Below are 22125 nucleotides of genomic sequence, written 5' to 3'. Positions count from 1 at the left end.
AAGAACCTTAAGTGCTGGCGGAGCACTTTGCTGGAGAATTCGATAACCCAATCGGGGTTCTGACTGTTAGCTGCAGAGAGGGTGTAGCGCAGGCGTAGCTTCCGAACTGCAGGTGCTGGTCTTTTCCTTGATGGTCCTGTCCTGATCCTAATCTGGTTTTCCTGTCCTGTCCTGGGGTGTCCATTCTGCACCTGCTGGCCTACTGGCGACTGTCCTTCCTTAGGGTTTCTCTTGTCCTTAACTTACCCGTGGCCAGGGTTGGTCTTCACACCGCTCTAGGTAAATATAGTGCTGGGAATCTATTCTGCATCTTTCATTCTTTCCCTTGCTTTAATAAAGACGTACTCTTGCATATTGATTTTCCATGTTTTCACTTTTACAGTACCAAATGAAAAAGTCATCCATTATAGTTATTATACTAGCATGTTCCAATTTTTCCCTATCCTTTAAGCACGGACCTTCATACAATTCATGAAATATAGATGTTCCTTTTCTTTACCTTCTTTTAGCTAAATGAATTGATTTCTCTGAAATATTAGCGTGTTCCACTTTTACCTTCCCCATAGTTATATGGTACCCTCAAGTTTCCATAGATTGACTAAATTCTTATACTGTGCCCACTTAGAGAATACATTCTAGTATGTTCCTTATTTTTCCCCTGTCCTTTAGTCACTCTTCGTTTAGCCAAAATTCCTGAAATTTTTAATAGCATGTTCCCTGTTCTTACCTTCCTTTAGAATTTTAAATGGTTGGTCTGATTTATTTTCTATATGGATATGTGCTCTTTATAATTCTAGTTATTGACAGTTTAATTGCTGTAAACCTTATGCTTTTTGAAAACGATGAACTTTAGATAAAGGTTTTTAAAACGTCCTGAGTTTGTGGTTATTATATGAGTGCAAATTGAGAAAATAGAGTATTTTGGTGTCTGCCTTTCTTTTACAGATAGCTCCCTGATCCATTGTGGTCATTAGGTACCCGTAACAGTGGAATGGTAAGTCGGGTACATTTGAAATACAATAGGAAGGAACAGGGTTACTGATAGTAGAGTGCAAGGTTACCCGATTAATAAATATGGTAAATTGAATTTTTGTATGGGCCCAATACGTATATGGTAAAATTATGGTTGGGTGACCTGCGTGCTCTATCACTGCAAGAGGGAGGACATCCTGTCAGTGCACTGCTAGGGAGAATGCATCCTTTCAGGGTGCTGCTAGAGGGAGCACCTCCTGTCAGAGCACCACAGGAAGGTTGTCACTCTTGGTGGTACGATGGTTGCACAAGAGGCTTGTTCTTTTCAGCTCTATGGTCATTGCCCAGGAGACTTGTTGTTCTCAGTGGTATGATGGCTGCACAGGAGACTTGTTGTTCTCAGTGGTATGATGGCTGCCCAGGAGACTTGTTGTTCTCAGTGGTATGATGGCTGCCCAGGAGGCTTGTTGTTCTCAGTGGTATGATGGCTGCACAGGAGGCTTGTTGTTCTCAGTGGTATCATGGCTGCCCAGGAGACTTGTTGTTCTCAGTGGTATGCTGGCTGCCCAGGAGGCTTGTTGTTCTCAGTGGTATGATGGCTGCACAGGAGGCTTGTTGTTCTCAGTGGTATGATGGCTGCACAGGAGGCTTGCTGTTCTCAGTGGTATCATGGCTGCACAGGAGACTTGTTGTTCTCAGTGGTATGATGGCTGCCCAGGAGGCTTGTTGTTCTCAGTGGTATCATGGCTGCACAGGAGGCTTGTTGTTCTCAGTGGTATCATGGCTGCACAGGAGACTTGTTGTTCTCAGTGGTATGATGGCTGCACAGGAGACTTGTTGTTCTCAGTGGTATCATGGCTGCACAGGAGATTTGTTGTTCTCAGTGGTATGATGGCTGCCCAGGAGGCTTGCTGTTCTCAGTGGTATCATGGCTGCACAGGAGACTTGTTGTTCTCAGTGGTATCATGGCTGCACAGGAGACTTGTTGTTCTCAGTGGTATCATGGCTGCACAGGAGGCTTGCTGTTCTCAGTGGTATCATGGCTGCACAGGAGACATGTTGTTCTCAGTGGTATGATGGCTGCCCAGGAGGCTTGTTGTTCTCAGTGGTATCATGGCTGCACAGGAGACTTGTTGTTCTCAGTGGTATGATAGTTGCACAGGAGGCTTGTTGTTCTCAGTGGTATGATGGCTGCCCAGGAGACTTGTTGTTCTCAGTGGTATCATGGCTGCACAGGAGACTTGTAGTTCTCTGTGGTATGATAGTTGCACAGGAGGCTTGTTGTTCTCAGTGGTATGATGGCTGCCCAGGAGGCTTGTTGTTCTCAGTGGTATCATGGCTGCACAGGAGACTTGTTGTTCTCTGTGGTATGATGGCTGCACAGGAGGTTTGCCACTCTTGGTGGTACGATAGCTGCACGGGAGCCTTATTGTTTTTGGTAGAAAGATGATTTCCCAGGAGGGAGACTTGTTGCTCTCAGTGGTATGATGGCTGCCCAGGAGGCTTGTTGTTCTCAGTGGTATCATGGCTGCACAGGAGACTTGTTGTTCTCAGTGGTATGATGGCTGCCCAGGAGGCTTGTTGTTCTCAGTGGTATCATGGCTGCACAGGAGACTTGTTGTTCTCTGTGGTATGATGGCTGCACAGGAGGTTTGCCACTCTTGGTGGTACGATAGCTGCACGGGAGCCTTATTGTTTTTGGTAGAAAGATGATTTCCCAGGAGGGAGGCTTGTTGACCTTGGTGGTGTGATGTTCGGAGGTCAAGGTCTAGATGTTCTCAAGCGGTGTCTCCTGTTCAGGCTGCAGGACTGTGTCTTCTGTCCTCATGCATTAGCATTCACCGCAGCTGCGAAACCAGCCCCAAAACCTTACTGCTTTGACCCTCTCTGCCTCCCCTCCCTGTAGGGATTCCTGCTATAAAGAGGAAAACTCCATAATGGACGAGTTAGAGTTCGAACATCCAATAAGGGTGTTACCGCCTGATATAAAATGTAAACCTGTTCGGCTCTGCGTGCCAACCCTCAATAGAAACTATAGCACATGTCCTATTGTCTGCCAGGGCACTGCCAGCCTACGCCAGGGATGGATCAAACCCCACTGCAAGCTCCTGGGGACTCGGTGCAGCTCTACAGCAGTAAGAATCCTCTGGTCGGACCCCCACCCCTGTATGCCTGCTCCGTCGCCAAGTTTCTTGGCCACTCACAGCTATTAAGAACGCCCCATCATATATTGAAGTTTCACTAATTTGACTGCATTTCGTTATTTGTGCTTATTTTCTATGGGTTTTTTTGTATTTCATTTGGTTGTCTCGCTGTTATGCTCTGTTTGTACACCACATGATCTACTTCTTTTTCTTTTTTTCAACTACAGAGCCTGAAAGACCTATTTTGATTATGAGCATAATTAAAGTTTGCATTTCTATGTATGCTGCCACGCCTTGGCTCTCATACAAGAATACATTTATATCTTTTATAGTCAAGACGTTTTACAGCATATCTTATTTTAGCTTTTTTGATTGCTTCTTTATGGTCTCTGTTTGTTTGATACAAGATTTAAAAAATAGGATTGCATTTTATAAATCACAGGTGATGCATATAGACTTTGGCTCATCATCAAGCACTTCTAGTTGTAAGTATGTTGTGATGTATTCACATAAGAATCTATGTATAGCTTTTCCAGACGAAAATTGTATTCTCTTTTATATGATGTATGTACTTTTGCTATTTATACTGCTTTTATGGCCTAGCGCGTAAATAAGGTTGTTTTGATGCTGAAATGTAAGTGACCATTACAGCAACCAACGGCTAGGATGAGCAGACCTATTATCACTCTCTCTTTCTCTCTATTGGGATAAGATCCGACAGCTGGGAGAATACAAGACTTCCTTTACAATTCTACAGTTCTGAATATGTTCCAGGTAGTGTCTTTGTTAATTAGATTATTAGCATGTGGGTTTAAGAATAGTTTTTAAGCAGAGAGAAAAGCCTTATCATTTGTTCAGACTCCTGTGGTGTATTTATAGGGATGTGGACGTCTTAAAACAGAGATGGGATTAATCTGTACATCGGTGGACAGACCGCCACCCACTAAAGGGCAGGTTTATGCATAGGTAGATGCAAGAGTACAGATTCTTGAGTTTGAGCAGAGGATTATTTCTAGTTGTTTGTAGTGTGTATTTTTTGGGGGAAATAAGACCATAGCAAATAAACATATCACAATCTCTTGGTTAGGTTTTCAAAAACTGGCACATGAACACTTCCTATTATGTACAATCTAAAAAAGAAACACACATAAGAGACGCAAGCCTACAAACTAAAATAAAAGAAACAAAAATTAAAAGAGGAGCAAGTCTATAAACGAAAAAGAAGAAACACACATTAAAAGAGAGGCAGGTCTACAACCTAAAAAAAAAGAAACACACATTAAAAGAGAAGCAGATCTACAGACTAAAAAATAGAAACAAAGATTAAAAGAGAAGCAGATCTACAAAATAAAAAAAAAGAAACCCACATTAAAAGAGAACAGATCTACAAACTAAAAAAAGAAAAAAATATTAAAAGAGAAGCAGGTGTACAAACTAAAATAAAAGAAACACACATTAAAAGAGAATCAGGTCTACAAACTAAAATAAAATAAACAAACATTAAAAGAGAGGCAGGTCATAGTACAATAGTCACAAACGCAGGCGATATTCTGGCAGCCTAGTTCATATCGTACCTGCTACATAAAAACTCTACATGATATTCTGTAGCTGTGGAAGTTGGCACTCTCATAAGGAGACCAGAGTGAGATGTGTCATCCAGAAGATAATGAAACCACTGCAGCAAATACAGAAAGATAGCATAAAAGGAGAAATTAGACTCCACAATGCGAACCTCAACAGCAAGCATGTCCGAATTACAGTACCTACGGATCAGTTAGAATCAGGTAGACAGGAAAGGAACCCATATGGATACATGTATTTGAGCCTGATCCCCTAAGCTATCAGTTATTTTTCCATGAGTCGCTCTCATTTTCATTCCCTGCAGCCAGTTGGCATGAGTTGGGCAATTACCTTCTCTTCATCTTTTCAAAGTGCACATCTTTGCCAAGGCCAGTGCAGTATCTGTCCACCTTTCCTGCGGCAAGCCTGTTCCAGAAGTTGTATTGTATAAGGCAAAAATGGCAGTGCTGAGGAAAAGCCCAGAGGAACATTCGATGCGGCATTCATAGTGCTGGCTTCCTCTCTCCAATTATGCGAGCCAGGAACAGAATGGGACGGGCCGCCATTATGGCGGTCGCCCTAGCCCCGGGAAGATTTGCGAGGTGGGTGGGGGGGGGAAACGCGTCATCCATGACGCTGCCCTCGACCTTCCTCGCATCATGGGCCGGCAGCCAATCGGCGCCGCGCATAGTCCTACCGAACCGGAAGCACTTCAATGCTTCCGGTTCAAGAACAACCAACCCCCGGAAATGCCCCCTGGTTCCCCAGCCCTTAAAGGAGGGAGCCTGCGTAGAAGTCAGCCTCTTGGTGACCCGGCTGCCCCCCTCGTCTCATCCACGCGCGGGCCGGCTGGCCGTCACCCCACCCGTCCCTTTTAATCTTTTGTTCTGTTTGTTTTTCAGGTTCGTAGAGACGGGGGAAGCGGCATCGCAAGAGCAGCGTTCCCGGCATCCGGCGACGGCGGCATCAAGAGCGGCGCCGGGGCAGCAACGGAGTGCGGTGTTATTCCTGGGCGATTCCACATCCTGTAGCGTAAGCGCCTAGAGGCGAGTGGTAGCGCGAAGGGCTGCGGCTGCTGTGGTACCGGTCCTCTTTTCTTTCCTCAGCGAAGAGCCCGGGGGGAAGTGCCGACCGGTGGGCTCAGTTCGTCCGAGTGTGTGTGCGGCCCCGTAGCAGCCTCATTACATTTGCGCAGTGGGGGTTTAAAGGAGAATACCGCTATAGACGCCCGAATTGGGGTGAGTGTTTCTGGGGGCATTTTTTAGCTGCACGCATTCCGAGTGTAACGGACCGAGAGTGGGACTCGAAGGCGGCGGATCGTGGCTGTTTGGTGGCTTTGTTTGTCAGCGCGCCTGGATAGTTGACCAGGATCGTTTTTAAGGTTTATTTTCAGCCTCTTTAGTGCTTGCCCAGTGAATTAAGAAACAAGGGGGTAGTGGCAACCGGTATTTCTGCGCAGGTGTTTAATTTTGTCAGAAAGGGAGCTGTTTTTTGTGGCACATTTGCGAGGTTTTTTCACCTTTTTTCCTGCTGGGCTGGAGGGGCATATGTTACAATAGGGGGCTCATTGCAATTAGGGAGCCCAGTTGGATAGCCAGGTGCAGCGCAGCGAAAACCGCAATTTTTTGATTTTTATCAACAGCACCAGCTCGTGTCTCTGAGAGGACAACCATCCACCTGCAAGGACGGCAGTCGGTTGGCGCGCACTGGAAGGAGCAGCGGCGGCATCGGCCAGCAGTACATCGCTTCTGGGAGCCATAGAAGGCTTAGCGGGCGGCTCGCCTGAGCTTACTGGGTTAGCCAGTAGGTCTTGGCTCTGGTTGCGTGACTGCGCCGGTTGGTCGGTGTCGCTACAACAGACGGTGAGAGGGAACACGGTACCCTGGTGGGGAACTGTCACGTGGTATAGATTCCCGCAGGCAGTTGTACATAGGGGGGGCACATTATCACGATGGCCCCTAAGGCACGGCGGCCCGAGAAGCGGTCTCACACATAAGTCATGCTGGAAGCATTGGTGCAGCAAGTACAGGCCATGGGGCAAACGCTCAATAGACTGCAGGACAAAGTGGAGGGCCCAGAAGCTGTAGTGGGAGGAAGGCCTAGACGGCCTGTTGTGCCCCCGAGAAATTACTCCCCCCCCCCACCAAAACGGAACAGGTCCAGACAGGGTGGAAAAGGGAGAGGGCAGGGTGCAAGGGAGCCCGTGAGTCCAGTGGTAGTGCCAGAGCCTGAGGTTCCTGTGGGGGGTACGGGGCAGCCTGAGGTACCGTTGGCCACGCCCAGACCTCAGAATAATGTAGCAGTGGAAATACCCGGTCAGCCCGATATGACAGCTAGTTTGGCGGCGGTTCTGCCATGGCTGGATTCAATAGGCAACTGGTCACATGCAGCGGGGGCATCAGCTGGCGCGGGTGACGCAATGGAGCGGGCAAAAAAGTTGATCGCAGAACTCGGAGTTGGCAAACCAAAGGAGGGGCCGGCACGACCGGCAGGGAGCCCACAGCAGGTACCTGCTGGCCCAACCCCTAATGAGGCTACCGTGGCGCCACGGGAACAGGTGTCAGGCACAAGTAGCGGCAGTCTGCCGGGGACAAACAACGGCGGGGAGACGGAGATCCCAAAGAAGGCTGATGTAGCAGCATCAGCAGGTACAAAACATTTCACGCCTCTGGGAGTGGGGGAAATGCGTTCTGAGAGGGAGCGTTTGGGTCGGCATCTGTCTAAGGAGATGAAAGAGAGGATTTGGAAGGGGGAATATGTGAATATGTTTTTCCTGTTAATTGACGAAGCGGACAGGGAAGAGGCTAGAAAAAATAAGGAATGGACTCACCCTAGAGAATGGTCTACCATTCTACTAAAGTACAGGGTGGAAGAGAACTTGGCAAATTGGATACAGGGTTTCTCCACATACATGTCCGTAATGCTTGAAAGATTCCCAGAGGTTGGGTCAGAGATGGCAATCTACCAGAACAGGATCACCCTCGCCCAATCAGAAAAGGGGGGCGATGGGTGGAAAGATTATGACAAGGCATTTAGGCGAGCAAAGGCCGAGGACCCTTCCCTGAGGTGGGATCAGACCGATATGTTCCTCCACCTGAAATATTTGGTGGTGGCATCACAGGATACTACCCGGGTTCCTATTCCGGACACGGGCCGCTTCACGCCCTTTAAGACAAGCCCCGCTGGGAATGTGGGGGGTAGTGCAGTCAGGTCAGGGGGCAGTAACAAAAAAGGGGTTTGCTTCGATTTCAACAGGCGTACCTGTGCTAGGGCCTCAGGCACGTGTAAGTTCAGGCACGCCTGTGGATATTGTGGCAACACCTCTCACCCCGAGTCCAAGTGCAACAAAAAAGCTAGAGACAAAGGGGGCAAGAAACAGGAATGAGGCAAGCTTGTTAGGAAAGGCCAGATCTCCAGTGAACATTGGCGCTATGATTCCTTGGTTGGAACGGTACACTTGCACTGCCTCAGCGAGGGTCATTAGGGACGGTTTTGTGGAGGGTTTCAGGATACCTGCACAGGGGCACGGCAGGGTGACATTTTGTAAGAACCAAGTGTCAGTTAGATCCCGATGGTGAATTTTGTGTGCTCACCCCTAGGGGTGGTACTGAAGAAGGCACCGGGCGAATTCAGATTAATCCACAACCTGTCCGCACCCAAGGGTTGCTCGGTGAATGATGCTATCGCAGATGCACTATGTAGTGTCAAGTACACATCTTTTAATCAGGCAGTGACCATGTTGAGGACCTTAGGTCGAGGGGCTCTGCTCGCAAAATCTGACATTCAATCTGCTTTCCGCTTGCTACCCGTTCACCCCGCTGATTGCCACCTCCTAGAATTTCAGTTTGAGGACAAGTACTATGTGGACAAGTGCATGCCGATGGGATGTTCAGTGTTGTGCGCTTATTTTGAGAAATTCAGCTCCTTTTTGGAATGGTCATTCAGGGACAAGTCGGGGCATCAGTGGGTCCTCCATTACCTGGACTATTTTCTTTTCCTAGGGGCACCAGGTTCTGTGGACTGCAAGGCAGCCTTGCAGCAATTTTGCGACCTCATGCAGGAGTTTGGTGCACCATTGGCACCTGATAAAACAGTGGGCCCCGCAACCAGACTTGAATTTCTAGGGATCGAGTTAGATTCAGTCCAAGGGGTGTCCAGACTGCCACGTGACAAGGTGAGGGAATTTGGGCGCGCATTGGAGTGCTGCATTGGCAGAGAGAAGGTTACACTACATCAATTACAGCAAGTGGTGGGCCAACTTAATTTTGCGTTGCGCATCATTCCTATGGCGCGTCCTTTCTCCCGCACCATTGCTCACGCTATATCCGGTCTCAAAGAGAAGCATCACCACACCAGGCTTACGAAAGAAGTCAGGCAGGACATGCAGATATGGAAGACTTTCCTGCAGGATTTCAATGGCAAGGTGGTGTGGCCTAGCCCGCCCTTGTCTAGCCCAGAACTAGGTTTAATGACCGACGCGGCAGGCAGCGAGGGCTTTGGAGCAATTCTGGGACATGAGTGGGTGGCAGAACGTTGGCCGATATGGTGGCAACAGTCGGGGCTCACCAGCGACATCACTTTCCTAGAGCTTTTCCCGATTCTGGTAGCTTTGGTTGTGTGGGCGGACGCCTTGAGAGATCAGTCTGTCATATTTTAGTCGGACAACATGGGCGTGGTTGAATGCATAAATAATCAATCGGCAAAATGTGGGATGTTGGTACGCCTGTTAAAAGAAATTGTGTTGCAATGCATGAGGTTGAATGTCCTATTCAGAGTGAAACATGTGCCAGGGGTGTTGAACCACGCAGGTGACGCATTGTCTCGTTTTAAAATGCAGGAGTTCAGGGCAAACATCCCAGAGGCAGCGCCCCACCAGACACCTTTCCCAGAACGTCTATGGCAACTCGGTGCCCTGGAATACCACACCTCTTGGCGGCAAGCCTAGCGCCTAGGACGAGGGGTGCATACGAAGGGGCGTTTGGTGAATTTTGTTATTTCCTAGGGGAACAGTGGGGCGACAGTTGGCTAGAACACGAGTCAGTATTGGCTTACCTTTCCTTCATGTGGGAAGAGGGGCGCACAGTGGCAGCCGCAAGGAGACACGTCGCAGCGATTTCTTATTTTGCGAAGTTACAAGGGAGAGGTGACCCCACGAAACGCTTTGTGGCACAGCAGGTTTTGAAAGGGTGGCAACGCTTGCGAAAGGCGGAGCCCGATGTGAGGAGGCCTGTTAGCCTAGAGATACTGGGAAAGCTGGTAGTGGTCTTGCCAAGGGTCTGTACCTCACGTAGCGAGGCCGTCCTCTTCCAAGCTGCGTTCTGCTTAGCATTTTACGGCGCTTTCAGGGTAGGTGAGCTAGTCGCAAGGAACAAACACGATTGGTCGGGAGGGATCCAAGCAGGACACGTAAATATGGGTATAGGCTCGGTGATGATTACTATACCAAAATCTAAGACAGATCAAGAGGGTAGGGGGGAATCCGTAGTCTGGGCAGGGAGTGTGGCATGCTGCCCGGTGGCGAGGTTGGAGGCATTCTTGTCTCAAAGGGCTCTAGTATTAGACGGTCCACTGTTTATACACGATGATAGAACACCCCTCACAGTGTTTCAGTTTAGAAGAGTGATGGTCAAAGCACTTGAGGAAGCGGGTGTGGATCCAGCCAATTTTGGGACCCATTCCTTCAGGATAGGCGCAGCCTCAGAGGCGGCAGCGAACGGCTTGGGACAAGAGCGCGTTAAAAAGATTGGCAGGTGGTCCTCCAATTGCTATAAGCGATATGTGCGGCTGCATTTGCTGTTGGATCTAGGTAGCAATTTTGCATTTAGACACGCTTGCCCCATACCCTATTCTTGTGACTCAAGAGGTAGGGGAGGTCGTTTGGACGAGAGGTTTCTGTGTATATTTGCATGACATGCCGGCGTGGCGGTGCACTGACCCTTTTGCTCTTTTTACGTTACTTGCAGTTTCTTCATCCTGTGACTCAGGGGAGAAATATGTGGCGGGTCAAATGGTGGCTGTTCACAGCGAAGCAACTAAAGAGGTGACGCAAGTTTACTCTTCGCACCAGAAGACCGAAGAAATTTGGGTGGTAGGATACTCATATGTTCGCCGTTTGAATGCTTTCTTTACAGGAGCCATTAAAGACGAGGTGGCAAGTTTAGGGGCAAAGATGTTATTTTTTGGGCGGGGGGGGATGTGCGTGGGACAATTCAGAGAACTGGTGAACCATGCTTTATGCACAAGCTCGGGACCACCCGCAATCTGGATCCTGCACTTGGGGGGTAACGACCTTGCAAGATTAGGTAGGAGGAACTTGATTGAAGAATTACTCAAAGAGGTGGGGTGTCTAGCGAAGCAGTGTCCACAGTCCATAATAGCATGGTCCCATATGATACCTAGGTTTCAGTGGAGGGGGGGCGAATCAGTGAGGGCATTGAATCATGCGGTAAAGCGACTCAACAACAAGTTTGACAAACTGTTTAGGACCCCTAGGTTAAAGACAATATCGCACAGGTATATCCGGGGTGAGCAGTTTTTTCTTAAGGACGGGGTGCTACTTTCACATAAAGGGAATCATGCATTTATGGATGACATCATAGCCTGGTTCAGGGTGTTGAAACAAAGTACAGGACCTTTCTAGTGCTAGGAAGGGTGGGCCAGATAGTCGGTCAACTATGCTGGCCTGTGGCGGTAAGGTCAACACTGGTAAGCATAGTCTGTGGTCTTAGCGGTCAGCACCATTTAACTCCGGGGTAGTGACAGCCGGTAAGTAGGCTGTCGGGGTATGGGGGCCGGGGGAATCATCCTTCCTAATGGGCCTGGGGCCACCCCTGTACGCGCATGCGCAGCAGTCTGCGCTCCCCTTTTATGGAGTTCAAGGACCGGGCGAAGGGGGGGCCCGGGGGAAAAAGATTTGTCCGATAAGCTGGACCCCCTGCGCAACCTTGCTCCAGGAGTAATAATGGCAGTACCCCTGGGACTGAAGGAGTGAGGGGAGAGAAACTTGCCAGACGTTGACTTTGCCGTCAGGCTCAAAGGGACACGCAGAAAGTCATATTGTCCATTGCTAGATTTATGATAGGAGTGCCTTCTGTATTAGCACGTGTTAAGGTTAGCTTTGGCAACATCATGTGTCTATCAATGTAAACTGTACTTTCTGCGTTAAATTTTTTCTGTAACAAAAATTGTTTTGAATTATTGTTTTGTTTGTTAATAAATACGGCCAGGGGGGGTCACTCCCCCCTAATCCAAATAACTACCAAATCTTAGTCTGGTTGTCCAAGTACCTGGGGCAAGCTGGAAGGGGGGGTCTACCTTGCACCAGGGGTTTTGAACTGTTGAGAGGGGGTCCTAGGGAGTACCAGACCATATTAGGCGAGCCAGGAACAGAATGGGACGGGCCGCCATTATGGCGGTCGCCCTAGCCCCGGGAAGATTTGCGAGGTGGGTGGGGGAACGCGTCATCCATGACGCTGCCCTCGACCTTCCTCGCATCATGGGCCGGCAGCCAATCGGTGCGCGCATAGTCCTACCGAACCGGAAGCACTTCAATGCTTCCGGTTCAAGAACAACCAACCCCCGGAAATGCCCCCTGGCTCCCCAGCCCTTAAAGGAGGGAGCCTGCGTAGAAGTCAGCCTCTTGGTGACCCGGCTGCCCCCCTCGTCTCATCCACGCGTGGGCCGGCTGGCCGTCACCCCACCCGTCCCTTTTAATCTTTTGCCCACCCACCATCCCCTAAAGCAGGAATTCAAGTTTGGGAAATTGTTTTATTCCTAGTTGTACATAGCTAATTTTCGAACAAATAAGGTCTGTTCACAAGTTGTGCTGTGTAAATGTAATGATGTAAATAAGTGAACGGTAATTTGCATGCTTTCAGCTATTCTATTGTCGTATTTGGGTGTCCTTGTTCAGGCGGTAAGGTCAACACTGGTAAGCATAGTCTGCGGTCTTAGCGGTCAGCACCATCTAACTCCGGGGTAGTGACAGCCGGTAAGTAGGCTGTCGGGGTATGGGGGCCGGGGGAGTCATCCTTCCCAATGGGCCTGGGGCCACCCCTGTACGCGCATGTGCAGCAGTCTGCGCTCCCCTTTTATGGAGTTCAAGGACCGGGCGAAGGGGGGGCCCGGGGGAAAAAGATCCGTCCGATAAGCTGGACCCCCTGCGCAACCTTGCTCCAAGAGTAATAATGGCAGTACCCCTAGGACTGAAGGAGGGAGGGGAGAGAAACTTGCCAGACGTTGACTTTGCCGTCAGGCTCAAAGGGACACGCAGAAAGTCATATTGTCCATTGCTAGATTTACGATAGGAGTGCCTTCTGTATTAGCTCGTGTTAAGGTTAGCTTTGGCAACATCATGTGTCTATCAATGTAAACTGTACTTTCTGCGTTACATTTTTTCTGTAACAAAAATTGTTTTGAATTATTGTTTTGTTTGTTAATAAATACGGCCGGGGGGGGGGGGGTCGCTCCCCCCTAATCCAAATAACTACCAAATCTTAGTCTGGTTGTCCAAGTACCTGGGGCAAGCTGGAAGGGAGGGGTCTACCTTGCACCAGGGGTTTTGAAGTGTTGAGAGGGGTCCTAGGGAGTACCAGACCATAAAGATTTGCAAAGATCCACAAGGCCATATCAAGTTCTGTCTCTGCATCTCCAGAAGTATGAAGACTGTGAGAAGGTAAAGAGCCCCAGATGCTACAGGGACCAATGGCAAGCATGCAATACTTAAACTAGCTAGATTTCAACTATGCCTCTCGAAGCCCCCTGGAAGTCTCTCCAATAGAAGGGTCAAATCCCCTTTTGAGTAGTTTTTTATCGAGTTTTATCTGCCATCATTGTCTGAAGTGGTGCCACTGCTACTTAGATTCAGTATTCAGGACAAAGATCACTCCTTTAGAGTTGCTGAAAATGTGCATATACAGTAAGGACAGTGACAGGTGACTGGGGTACAGGGGTACAGGGTCCAGAAGTGAGGAGAGCCATGAGTGGATACTATGTTTGAATCGTAAGTGTCTCCCTTTTTCTGTCCACATTAAATTCTGTGTATAGTTCTTCAAATGTCTTTAATCTGCCGTCTGCTAAAACATGATCCGGGCAATTGATCCCACTTTTGCACCATTCCGCACAGTGCATCATGTGGGGTCCTGTCCTCAGTGGCACATCATCCAGCGGTGTGCTTGTAGGATCCCTTGAACTTGCAGCTGGTTATGAGTTTGTGTCTTCCGTAGCAGTGGGTTCAAGGGATCTTCTGAGGTTGCTGCATCTTTGTATAATAAGGCAGAGCTTGAGTCAGTTTCCATCATACACTGCTCCATCTTTACGCAATCTGGTGTCTCCTTGATAGTAGAGAAAAGATTGGCTGGGTGGGCCAGGTTATGCGCCTTGTAATATAAGTCCATGTGGGGCAAGCCGAGTCCTCTTGATGATGGCGCTGCTTGCAATTTTGAAATCCAAAGATGGGCCCTCTTGGAGCACCAGGCATAGGGCCATATGTAGGTAATGTTTGTTTTGCGATTCTCAAATTGCGATTTTTTGGGAATCGCAATTAGAGAATCGAAAAAAACAAAATGTAGGCAGGATTAGCAATTTTTTTGCGAATCCCAATTATTCCATATTTGCGAATCGCAAATTGAGATTCGCAAATAAGGACTACCTTCTCATTCATTCCTATGGGCTAGAGGGCCCACAGGAATGAATTGGAATACATTCGCAATTTGTGATTCTCAATTAGAGATTCGCAAATTGAGAATGCAATTTCAGGGTTGCAAGGGTGTCAATAAGATACCCTGCTGCACCCCTGAAATTTACATGTGTGCACATGTGGCTCACATACATGCCCTAAAGGCACTTTGAAAAAATGCCAAAAAGTGAATTTTTCAAAGAAATCACCCTTTACCACCAACCTGAAGTTGATGGTATTTTGCGATTCCTTAAGCCACAATTCGCACAACTTGGGTGCTTCATACATTGCATTAAAGGAATCGCAATTTGCAATTCCTTAAATGCAATCGAAAAATAAGGAATCGCAAATTTTGCGATTCCTTATTTTGCGTGTGGCTTTTTGTGTGCCCAAATTGCAATCGCAAACGCTGAAGTTCTGCCAACATCAGCATTTGCGAACGCAGTGGGGCTACCTACATATGGCCCATAGTCTTTAATCATTTTATCAACAGGTTGCAGTGAAGATTTGGGAAAAGTAAGAACAGTTAACCTCTTAATAATCTGTTCTCTGCCCCAGATCAACAGCTTAAGGCCTGACCATCTGGCAAAGTCAGAGACTGTCTTAGTAATGAGCGCTGTCTCATTTTTCAGTACTTCGGCCCACGTATCTGTACCAATATAGACTCTGAAGTACTTGGCCAGCTGTGGAGTACATTTGAAGGGTAGGCCTGCTATAGAAGAGCATCCAGTATAGGCCTTCAAAGATAAGGCTTCTCTCTTGTCTTATTAATTCTATACCCAGAAAGCCCATTAAATTTGGACACAATATAGAGAACTCCTGGCAATTCCTGGCTGGAAATGAACCAGTTTTACTTCATCGACTGCTGTTTTTATGGCACACACCTGTAAGGATGATCTTATTTTTGCTGCCAATGGTTCAAACGCCAGGCGGAAAAGAAGGAGTGATAGGGGCACCCTTGCCTTGTGCCCCCTCCAATAGCAAAGCAATCGGCTACGTATCGGATATTTTGTAGAAACCTCTTTCTAAAGCCAGCTCTAGCTAAGGAACGGAAGAGATAAGACCATTTAACTCAGTCAAAGGCCTTTTCTGCATTTAGTGACACAGCTATAGGGCTGGCAAGCTTATCTCTGATCTGACAAAGAGATGGAAAGGAAGTCTCATATGATGGCTCGAGGACCTTGCTTCCTGTTGATTAGTGCTGGTCTAAGAGCCTGATCTGGATTTTTCCCCATGGGATTTAGATTTCAGCGGATGGGATATATGAGGTTGACCTGTACCTACCACATTTCAACAGGTCTTCATCTGGCTTTTGAAGGAAGAGTATTGTTGCCTGATTAAACTCCGGCAGCAGCCCGCAAGGCTTGCCTGCATGTTTGAAGACTTTACACAATAATGAGTCAATGTGTTCCACATTCAACTCCCAAAACTCAGTAGGAATCCATCCTCCAAGGGGGCTTTCCCTGATGACATGGATTTCATAGCTTCTGCTCCTTCTGCTGCAGTGGTTTCCATCTCCAGCTGGAGAGCCACTTCACTGCACATTATGGGTACATGTAAAGTCTTAAAAAAGCTGTCCTTTTGCACCAGGTGCTTGTCGCTGGCCTCTGATGTACATAATTCTGTGCACAATTCTGAAAATTAATCTGTTATCTGGTTTGGAAGCGCGACCAGTTCATCTTCCTGAGTTCTGAGAGTCCACGATAAAACACTTTTCAATGAATGCTCTCGTGTGACAATGGGTCACAAAGTTTGGAGCTGGGCTCCATTATGTGAAACAGATCAGAGTGCCTCAGTGAAGTGAAAGCAGGCAGGGTTTGCTGCTGAAATAGATATTCACAAGTACTAGGACCCCTCCCTCGGCTGCCTGGAGAACTCTCCTCCGATTGCTGGTAAAACGTAGAGTGCAGATCAAAGCTCTCATTATACATTTATTTTACTCTTTGATCGCAGCTGTTCCTTACTTCTTCCACTTCTTGTTGGCCCTTACTGTTCCTTACTTCATCCTCTTCCTGTTGGCTCCTGCTATTCTTTACTTCTTCCTCTGCCTGTAGGCCCTTGTTGTTCCTTACTTCTTCCTCTTCCTGTTTCCCCTTGCTTCTCCTTACTTCTTCCTCTTTCTGTTGGCCCTTGTTATTCCTTACTTCTTCCTCTTCCTGTTGGCCCTTGTTGTTCTTTACTTCTTCCTCTTCTTGTTGGCCCTTGCTGTTCCTCTCTTCTTCCTCTTCCTGTTGGCCCTTGCTATTCCTTACTCCTTCTACTTCCTGTGTGTCCTTGCTGGTCCTTAATTCTTCCTCTTGGCCTTTACTGTTCCTTACTTCTTCCTCTTCCTGTTAGCCCTTGCTGTTCTTTACTTCTTCCTCTTCCTGTTGGCCCTTGCTGTTTGTTACTTCTTCCTCTTCTTGTTGGATCTTGCTGTTCCTTACTTCTTCTTCTTCCTATTGGCCCTTACTGTTCCTTACTTCTCCCACTTCCTGTTGGCCCTTGCTGTTCTTTACTTCTTCCTCTTCTTATTGGCCCTTGCTGTTCCTTACTTCTTCCTCTTCATGTTGGCCTTTGCTGTCACTTACTTCTTCCTCTTCCTGTTGGTCCTTCCTATTCCTTACTTCTTCCTCTTCCTGTTGGCCCTCGCTGTTCTTTACTTCTTCCACTTCTTGTTGGCCCTTGCTGTTCCTTACTTATTCCTCTTCCTATTGGCCCTTTAAGTCTTTATTCGCTTTTCACTCCATCGCTCAACTGTTTTGCCACCCCCATCTAACCACATTTTACTCTTTCTCCGTTGACTTTTGTTGCACTCCCATCTAATATCTGGATTTCTCTATATTATCTGTAAGTGTCACACACACACTATCTCCCTTCCCTGGGTACTATTTTCAGACTTTTCACTGTTGACCTTCTGGCGCTCTCCTTTGACGTGCGAGTCTTTGGCTCAGCTTTATGAAGCAGCAACAGTTCTATCTCGAAAATATCTCTAGGCGCTTGAAGGAAGTTGCACATCAGCTGAAATGCCTAGTTGAAACTGGTTTACTGGATTCATTCCAGGCAGGCAAAACTTTTCTCTTCCCCAGGATCTGAACACCTATATTGTCATTAGGAAACTATCACCACTAGCCCTTGAATTAAGGTGCTGGTCTCAAACTTAAGACAGTGCATTGGGTGATCTTACCCTTGGACCTCTAGGAGCTAGATCTTAATTACTCCACTGCTGCAAACTTGGAGGCTTTCCATTACTCATCTATTCCAGGCAGATCTCCCCAGGGAATAGGCGAAGGAGGGCATTTTAAAAGGTTAATCCAGCCTGCATGGGAAAAGACTAGAGTTGTCAGACCTCACCCTGCACCAGCCAAGGACATCTCCAAGCCCAGCTCTGATTCCACCCCTTCCCTCATTTGAAGATCTGTCTCTACCCTCCACGCTGAAGGGGCAAGGGAACCACAAATGTCTATCTTCCACTTTGGGGATTTGATCTGCACCCTGGCTGCAGAAAACATGTGCTTTAAAAATCATATGTTACAGGTTAAGGTGCCTTACACATCTGCACTGCATACCAACCATCTATGCACAGCTGATTTATCAAAATTTTGGAGTAAAAGCAGTAAACAGAGCACCAGCATCAGAGCTCCTTCAGGTGATATGCCCACTGAAGAGACTCTAATCATCAGATGTTCAAAGCAGAAAAATAGAGAGAGCATGGCACACTGAAAAATTTCATCAATAGGTTCCTCTTTCATCTAATGTCCAAGCGTGAGCTGTGGGGATGTTGATTACTTGTCGTTTAACACGTTTTAAGTGGCCCATTGAGTTAATGTTTGATGCTGAAGTCTACCGTGATCTGTAGGACAAGAGCATGGACCCCAGCGGCACCACCTCAGTCTTCCATCCCTCAGAGGTACCATTGTCTTATTCCCTATTCTAGAGTTTATATCCCTTTTAATACCGCTGACGATGCCACTGAGTGCCTCAGTTTGCAAGAGGTTCTTGATGTCCTTTCAGAGTGTGGCGCTAATAGGATGCTGGATGGAGTTTAGCCAACATGGGCGGTGTTGGGTGCGGTTTAAATGCATACTTCAGACATAGTGTGCCCTGCGTAAGCGTGATGTGTTGCAGAGAGTATGAGAGAAGAAGCAGGAACGTATGTTCATCTTTTTTTAATTAGTCATCAGCATTACTGAACTATATTAATCGGAAAAGCCACATTTTTATGCAGTTGGTAATTTGATAGATGTAATAAACAGCATCATGTTTGGAGGTTTAAGGGACATCCTGGTAGCCCAGTCTAACCTTGATGCCACCTTAGATCTGAACATCAACAGTGGCACGATCTAGGGGCACTGAAGACCAACCTGCTGGCAAATCAAGGCATTTCTAGACCACCAAGGGGCGGGAAGTGGATTACGCCTCAGGAGCACCATATGAAGGACTTGCTCTCCAGAAACACTGTGATGTCAAACATTATAATCTGTTGTGGCTATAACATGTACAATCATGTTAACTAGTCAGAAGGAAGAAGACTGGCCTATGTCAGAAGCCTATCAAAAAACTCCCTATCCAGAGCTATTCTAGGATGACCCGCATGGTGAGCGTAGACATCTTGGAGCAGATTTATAAAAAACGAACGCATCTGTAGAGATGCGTCAGTTTCCCTGCGCCAGCCTGCGATACCCTTGGGCCAACATGGATGCGCCATATTTACAATATGGAGCACCATGGCATAGGGATTGACAGATGCATCAGAAATTCTGACGCATCTGTTGGCCCAAAAGTCACGCATTGCTAGAGTCGGTGTTGGATCAAACCCAGATCTTTTGACTGGGTGTGAGTGTTTGATTGGTTCAGATGCTCCGTCCATCACCGCCCCCTTTTGTATCGCTTTGGCCGCCATAAGTGTGGCAGGGATGCTCAGATGTGAGTCCCTTGCTCACTTTGCCACTGGATTCAAGCAAGCCGGGCTGAAGACGGCTGTAATGCCAGAAACCGGTTCTCGGAAGCTTGTTTCCGGTCCAGGGAAGGCATGGCTTCGCAGTTCGGGCTGGACTGTTCCCATGAGGCACAGGGTCAGACTGATTTGCATATAGCCATGTCTGAACTGGGGTGGCAGAGTGGGCTAAAGAACGGTGTTGGATCACACCCAGATCTTTTGACTGGGTGTGAGTGTTTGATTGGTTCAGATGCTCCGTCCATCACCACCTCCTTTTGTACCGAGTCATGTCGCAATCACAACGCAACTCCAGCTATGCATGTTGAGGCCTATACTTATTGTACTGCGTCACTTCACATGCCTGCCTCGAGCAGCTGGAACAGGTGTAAGCTTTTGACGCAGTGGCATCCTAAAAGTGGCGCCGTGAAATCTAGATTTCACTGAGTCACTTTTACAAGGCTTTCCTGTGTGGGAACACCCACCCTGTAAACATTATACCTGACGCAAGGATTTACAAAGTGAGGCATCCACCTAGATGCATCACGTTGTAAGTTGGCCGCATTGTTTATGCCACTGCTATGTCACAAAAGTGATGCAACAGCTGCAGAAAAGTGTTGCATGGGGGTTATAAATCTACCCCCTAGAACCAATGAGACAGACATCATTAATAGGAATGACTATCGTAAAGAAAATCAGCCAATTACATTCCATGTTGTTCGTGACGCTATTGGTTTTGCCAATCAATGCACCACAAGCATTTGCAGGGTTTATCCCAGTAGCAGCGGGTGGCGGATCTTGTACCGGGGCTTCAACGTGCTGGAAAATGATGGGAAGAGGGAGTACCTGGGAAAAGCAGTGAGAAGGGTAACGTGACAGGGAGATGGCAGTGGGACATGACCGAAATGGAGGGGGAGAGGACAATATACCAGGGAAAAAGAGGTACCCTGTGCACACCTACGGAGTGCCAAAAGGCAATTGTCCCAGAAACATTCAAAAGAAAAAAGTAGTTCCCTGACATCAGTAGTGAAGGAATGCACCTTATCCAATAAAAAACCCTTTGTGAACTAGCAATACTCCAGGGTCACGACAAACAGAAGTAAATGAAAAAAAATATGAATTCAGGAGCAAGGAATTGGACTGCTTCAGAAGAACCCATTTCCATCCAGATCCAGCTGAGAAGAACGACGACTGCCCTTGAATATCACCAGTAATGCCCTGTAAGGGAACTTTCACAAAAAATTCTCAGACTTGGTAATAATCAGCTCCTGGCAGGAGACTCCATGCTCGCTAGAACATTTATGAAACACACCGGATAACAAGAAATTCCTCTGAACATTAATCACTTCAGATTCTTCACTAGAAGGCCACAGCTTGTTCTAGACGCTCAGTGTGACATCTGCTGACCTAAATAATGCTCCTGGCCTTAAGAGCGGAACCTCCATGCATAATGCAGAATGCTTATGACCCATAAAAGTCCCTGCCTGTAACCGATAGTCCAACGTGTCCCCCAGCTTGCTCACTGCTCAAGGACCCGAGGGAGTGCATAGCCCTGCTGAAGGCCTATTGCTTGCAAACCTCTGAGAAACGTATTAACCGCGTGAGCAAGATTTATAACCACACAATGTAGCATCTATTTAAAGACACTTGTTAAAGACACTTGTTCTCTAGCCTTGATTCAGTTGTTTGAGCCAAAAGTCAACGGAAGTCCTGTGGAGTCCAAAACCCATCGGACGTCAGTGTCCAGCACCCTGCAAAAAACTCTAATTCCCAGCAAAACTGTGCCCACTGGCTGCATAACTGTGGGAACCCAGTCTGCTTTAGGACTTTTGTCTTTGACATGGACTTTGGAAATTTGATTATGATGCTATTTCATCTTTTTGTGAAGGTGTACTGCACACACACTGAAGGGCAATGCCAAAGGACACCTTTCTATACAATGCGGGCCACCACTCCAGCCCATGGCCACAGGCAGACTCTAGCGGAAGATCAGCACTGCTTGCTCCACACTGCACAGACAAGACATAGCATATAGAGGAGGGCGCCGCTTGCCTTTGAGCACCATTGATGATGGATAGCGATATAAAGCCGACATTCTAATGCATGGACCAGAGAAACACCCAGGGGGAGAAATTGTAGCAGAACAACCTCACCACTGCACCGTTACAGTCCTACCTGTGCCTACTGTTGACCTCAGGCAGCAAAGGAAGACCACCACGCTGGTCCACAGAAGACCCACAGTCGATGGCATCTTCCAGGCACTCCCCTCTGCAGCTTGTTGCTCTGAGGCTTGGGTGATAATGTGCAGGGTTGAAGCTCTCCAGTCTGCAAAGACGTAGACACAAGTGAGCTCAGACTGGAAGAGGGATCTGGGTCAGGCAGGGTGGAGTTCCCTCCCAGTCTCGCTACCAGAGGCTAGGGTTGGGTCGCTGTCTCTGGCGCTTGCTACCATCATGCCTGAGAAGTCAACAGAGAGGACCAGACAAGCAGGTGAGGTGTGGCTAGCTTCGCAAGCATCATCACACCTCTAACAATTGGAGCATTCTCATTACATCTATCCAGTATGAGAATTCAGAAATATTGCAGCACTGCCCTAGGAAATCTTCCATAGAGTGTGATGCAATCACCCCATTGCACAGGCACACTGCACTGGGGCATGTGAAATCTACTCCAATATACAGGGATTCTAGCGCTCCAGCAACATTTCAATGTCCAAGGGAAATTGGTTACAGTATGCCAAATCTACCACTAATGCACTCCATGATGTGCCTGGTTCTCTTTAATATGCTACATCTGCCACAAATGCACAGTATTAACGCCAGCCCACCATAATGTGCTTAGCTCGCTTTAATTTGCTA

At 47.6% G+C, this 22125-nt stretch overlaps 1 protein-coding gene across 1 annotated transcript in view; it reads right to left on the bottom strand.

The window, feature by feature from the left end:
* The window catches only part of LOC144770798 (ly6/PLAUR domain-containing protein 3-like), a 74625-nt gene extending 52991 nt beyond the window's left edge, over positions 1-21634 (bottom strand). The window contains exon 1 of the mRNA XM_078655557.1: positions 21443-21634. Within this exon, the coding sequence (XP_078511683.1) occupies positions 21443-21518 (76 nt within the window). The 5' untranslated portion in view covers positions 21519-21634. The remainder of the gene's footprint in view (positions 1-21442) is intronic.
* Positions 21635-22125: the final 491 nt, after the last annotated feature.

This window comes from Lissotriton helveticus, chromosome 7 (genome assembly GCF_964261635.1).
Source record: "Lissotriton helveticus chromosome 7, aLisHel1.1, whole genome shotgun sequence".
Lineage (NCBI taxonomy): Eukaryota > Metazoa > Chordata > Amphibia > Caudata > Salamandridae > Lissotriton > Lissotriton helveticus.
This window is presented reverse-complemented; position numbering and strand designations above follow the sequence as displayed.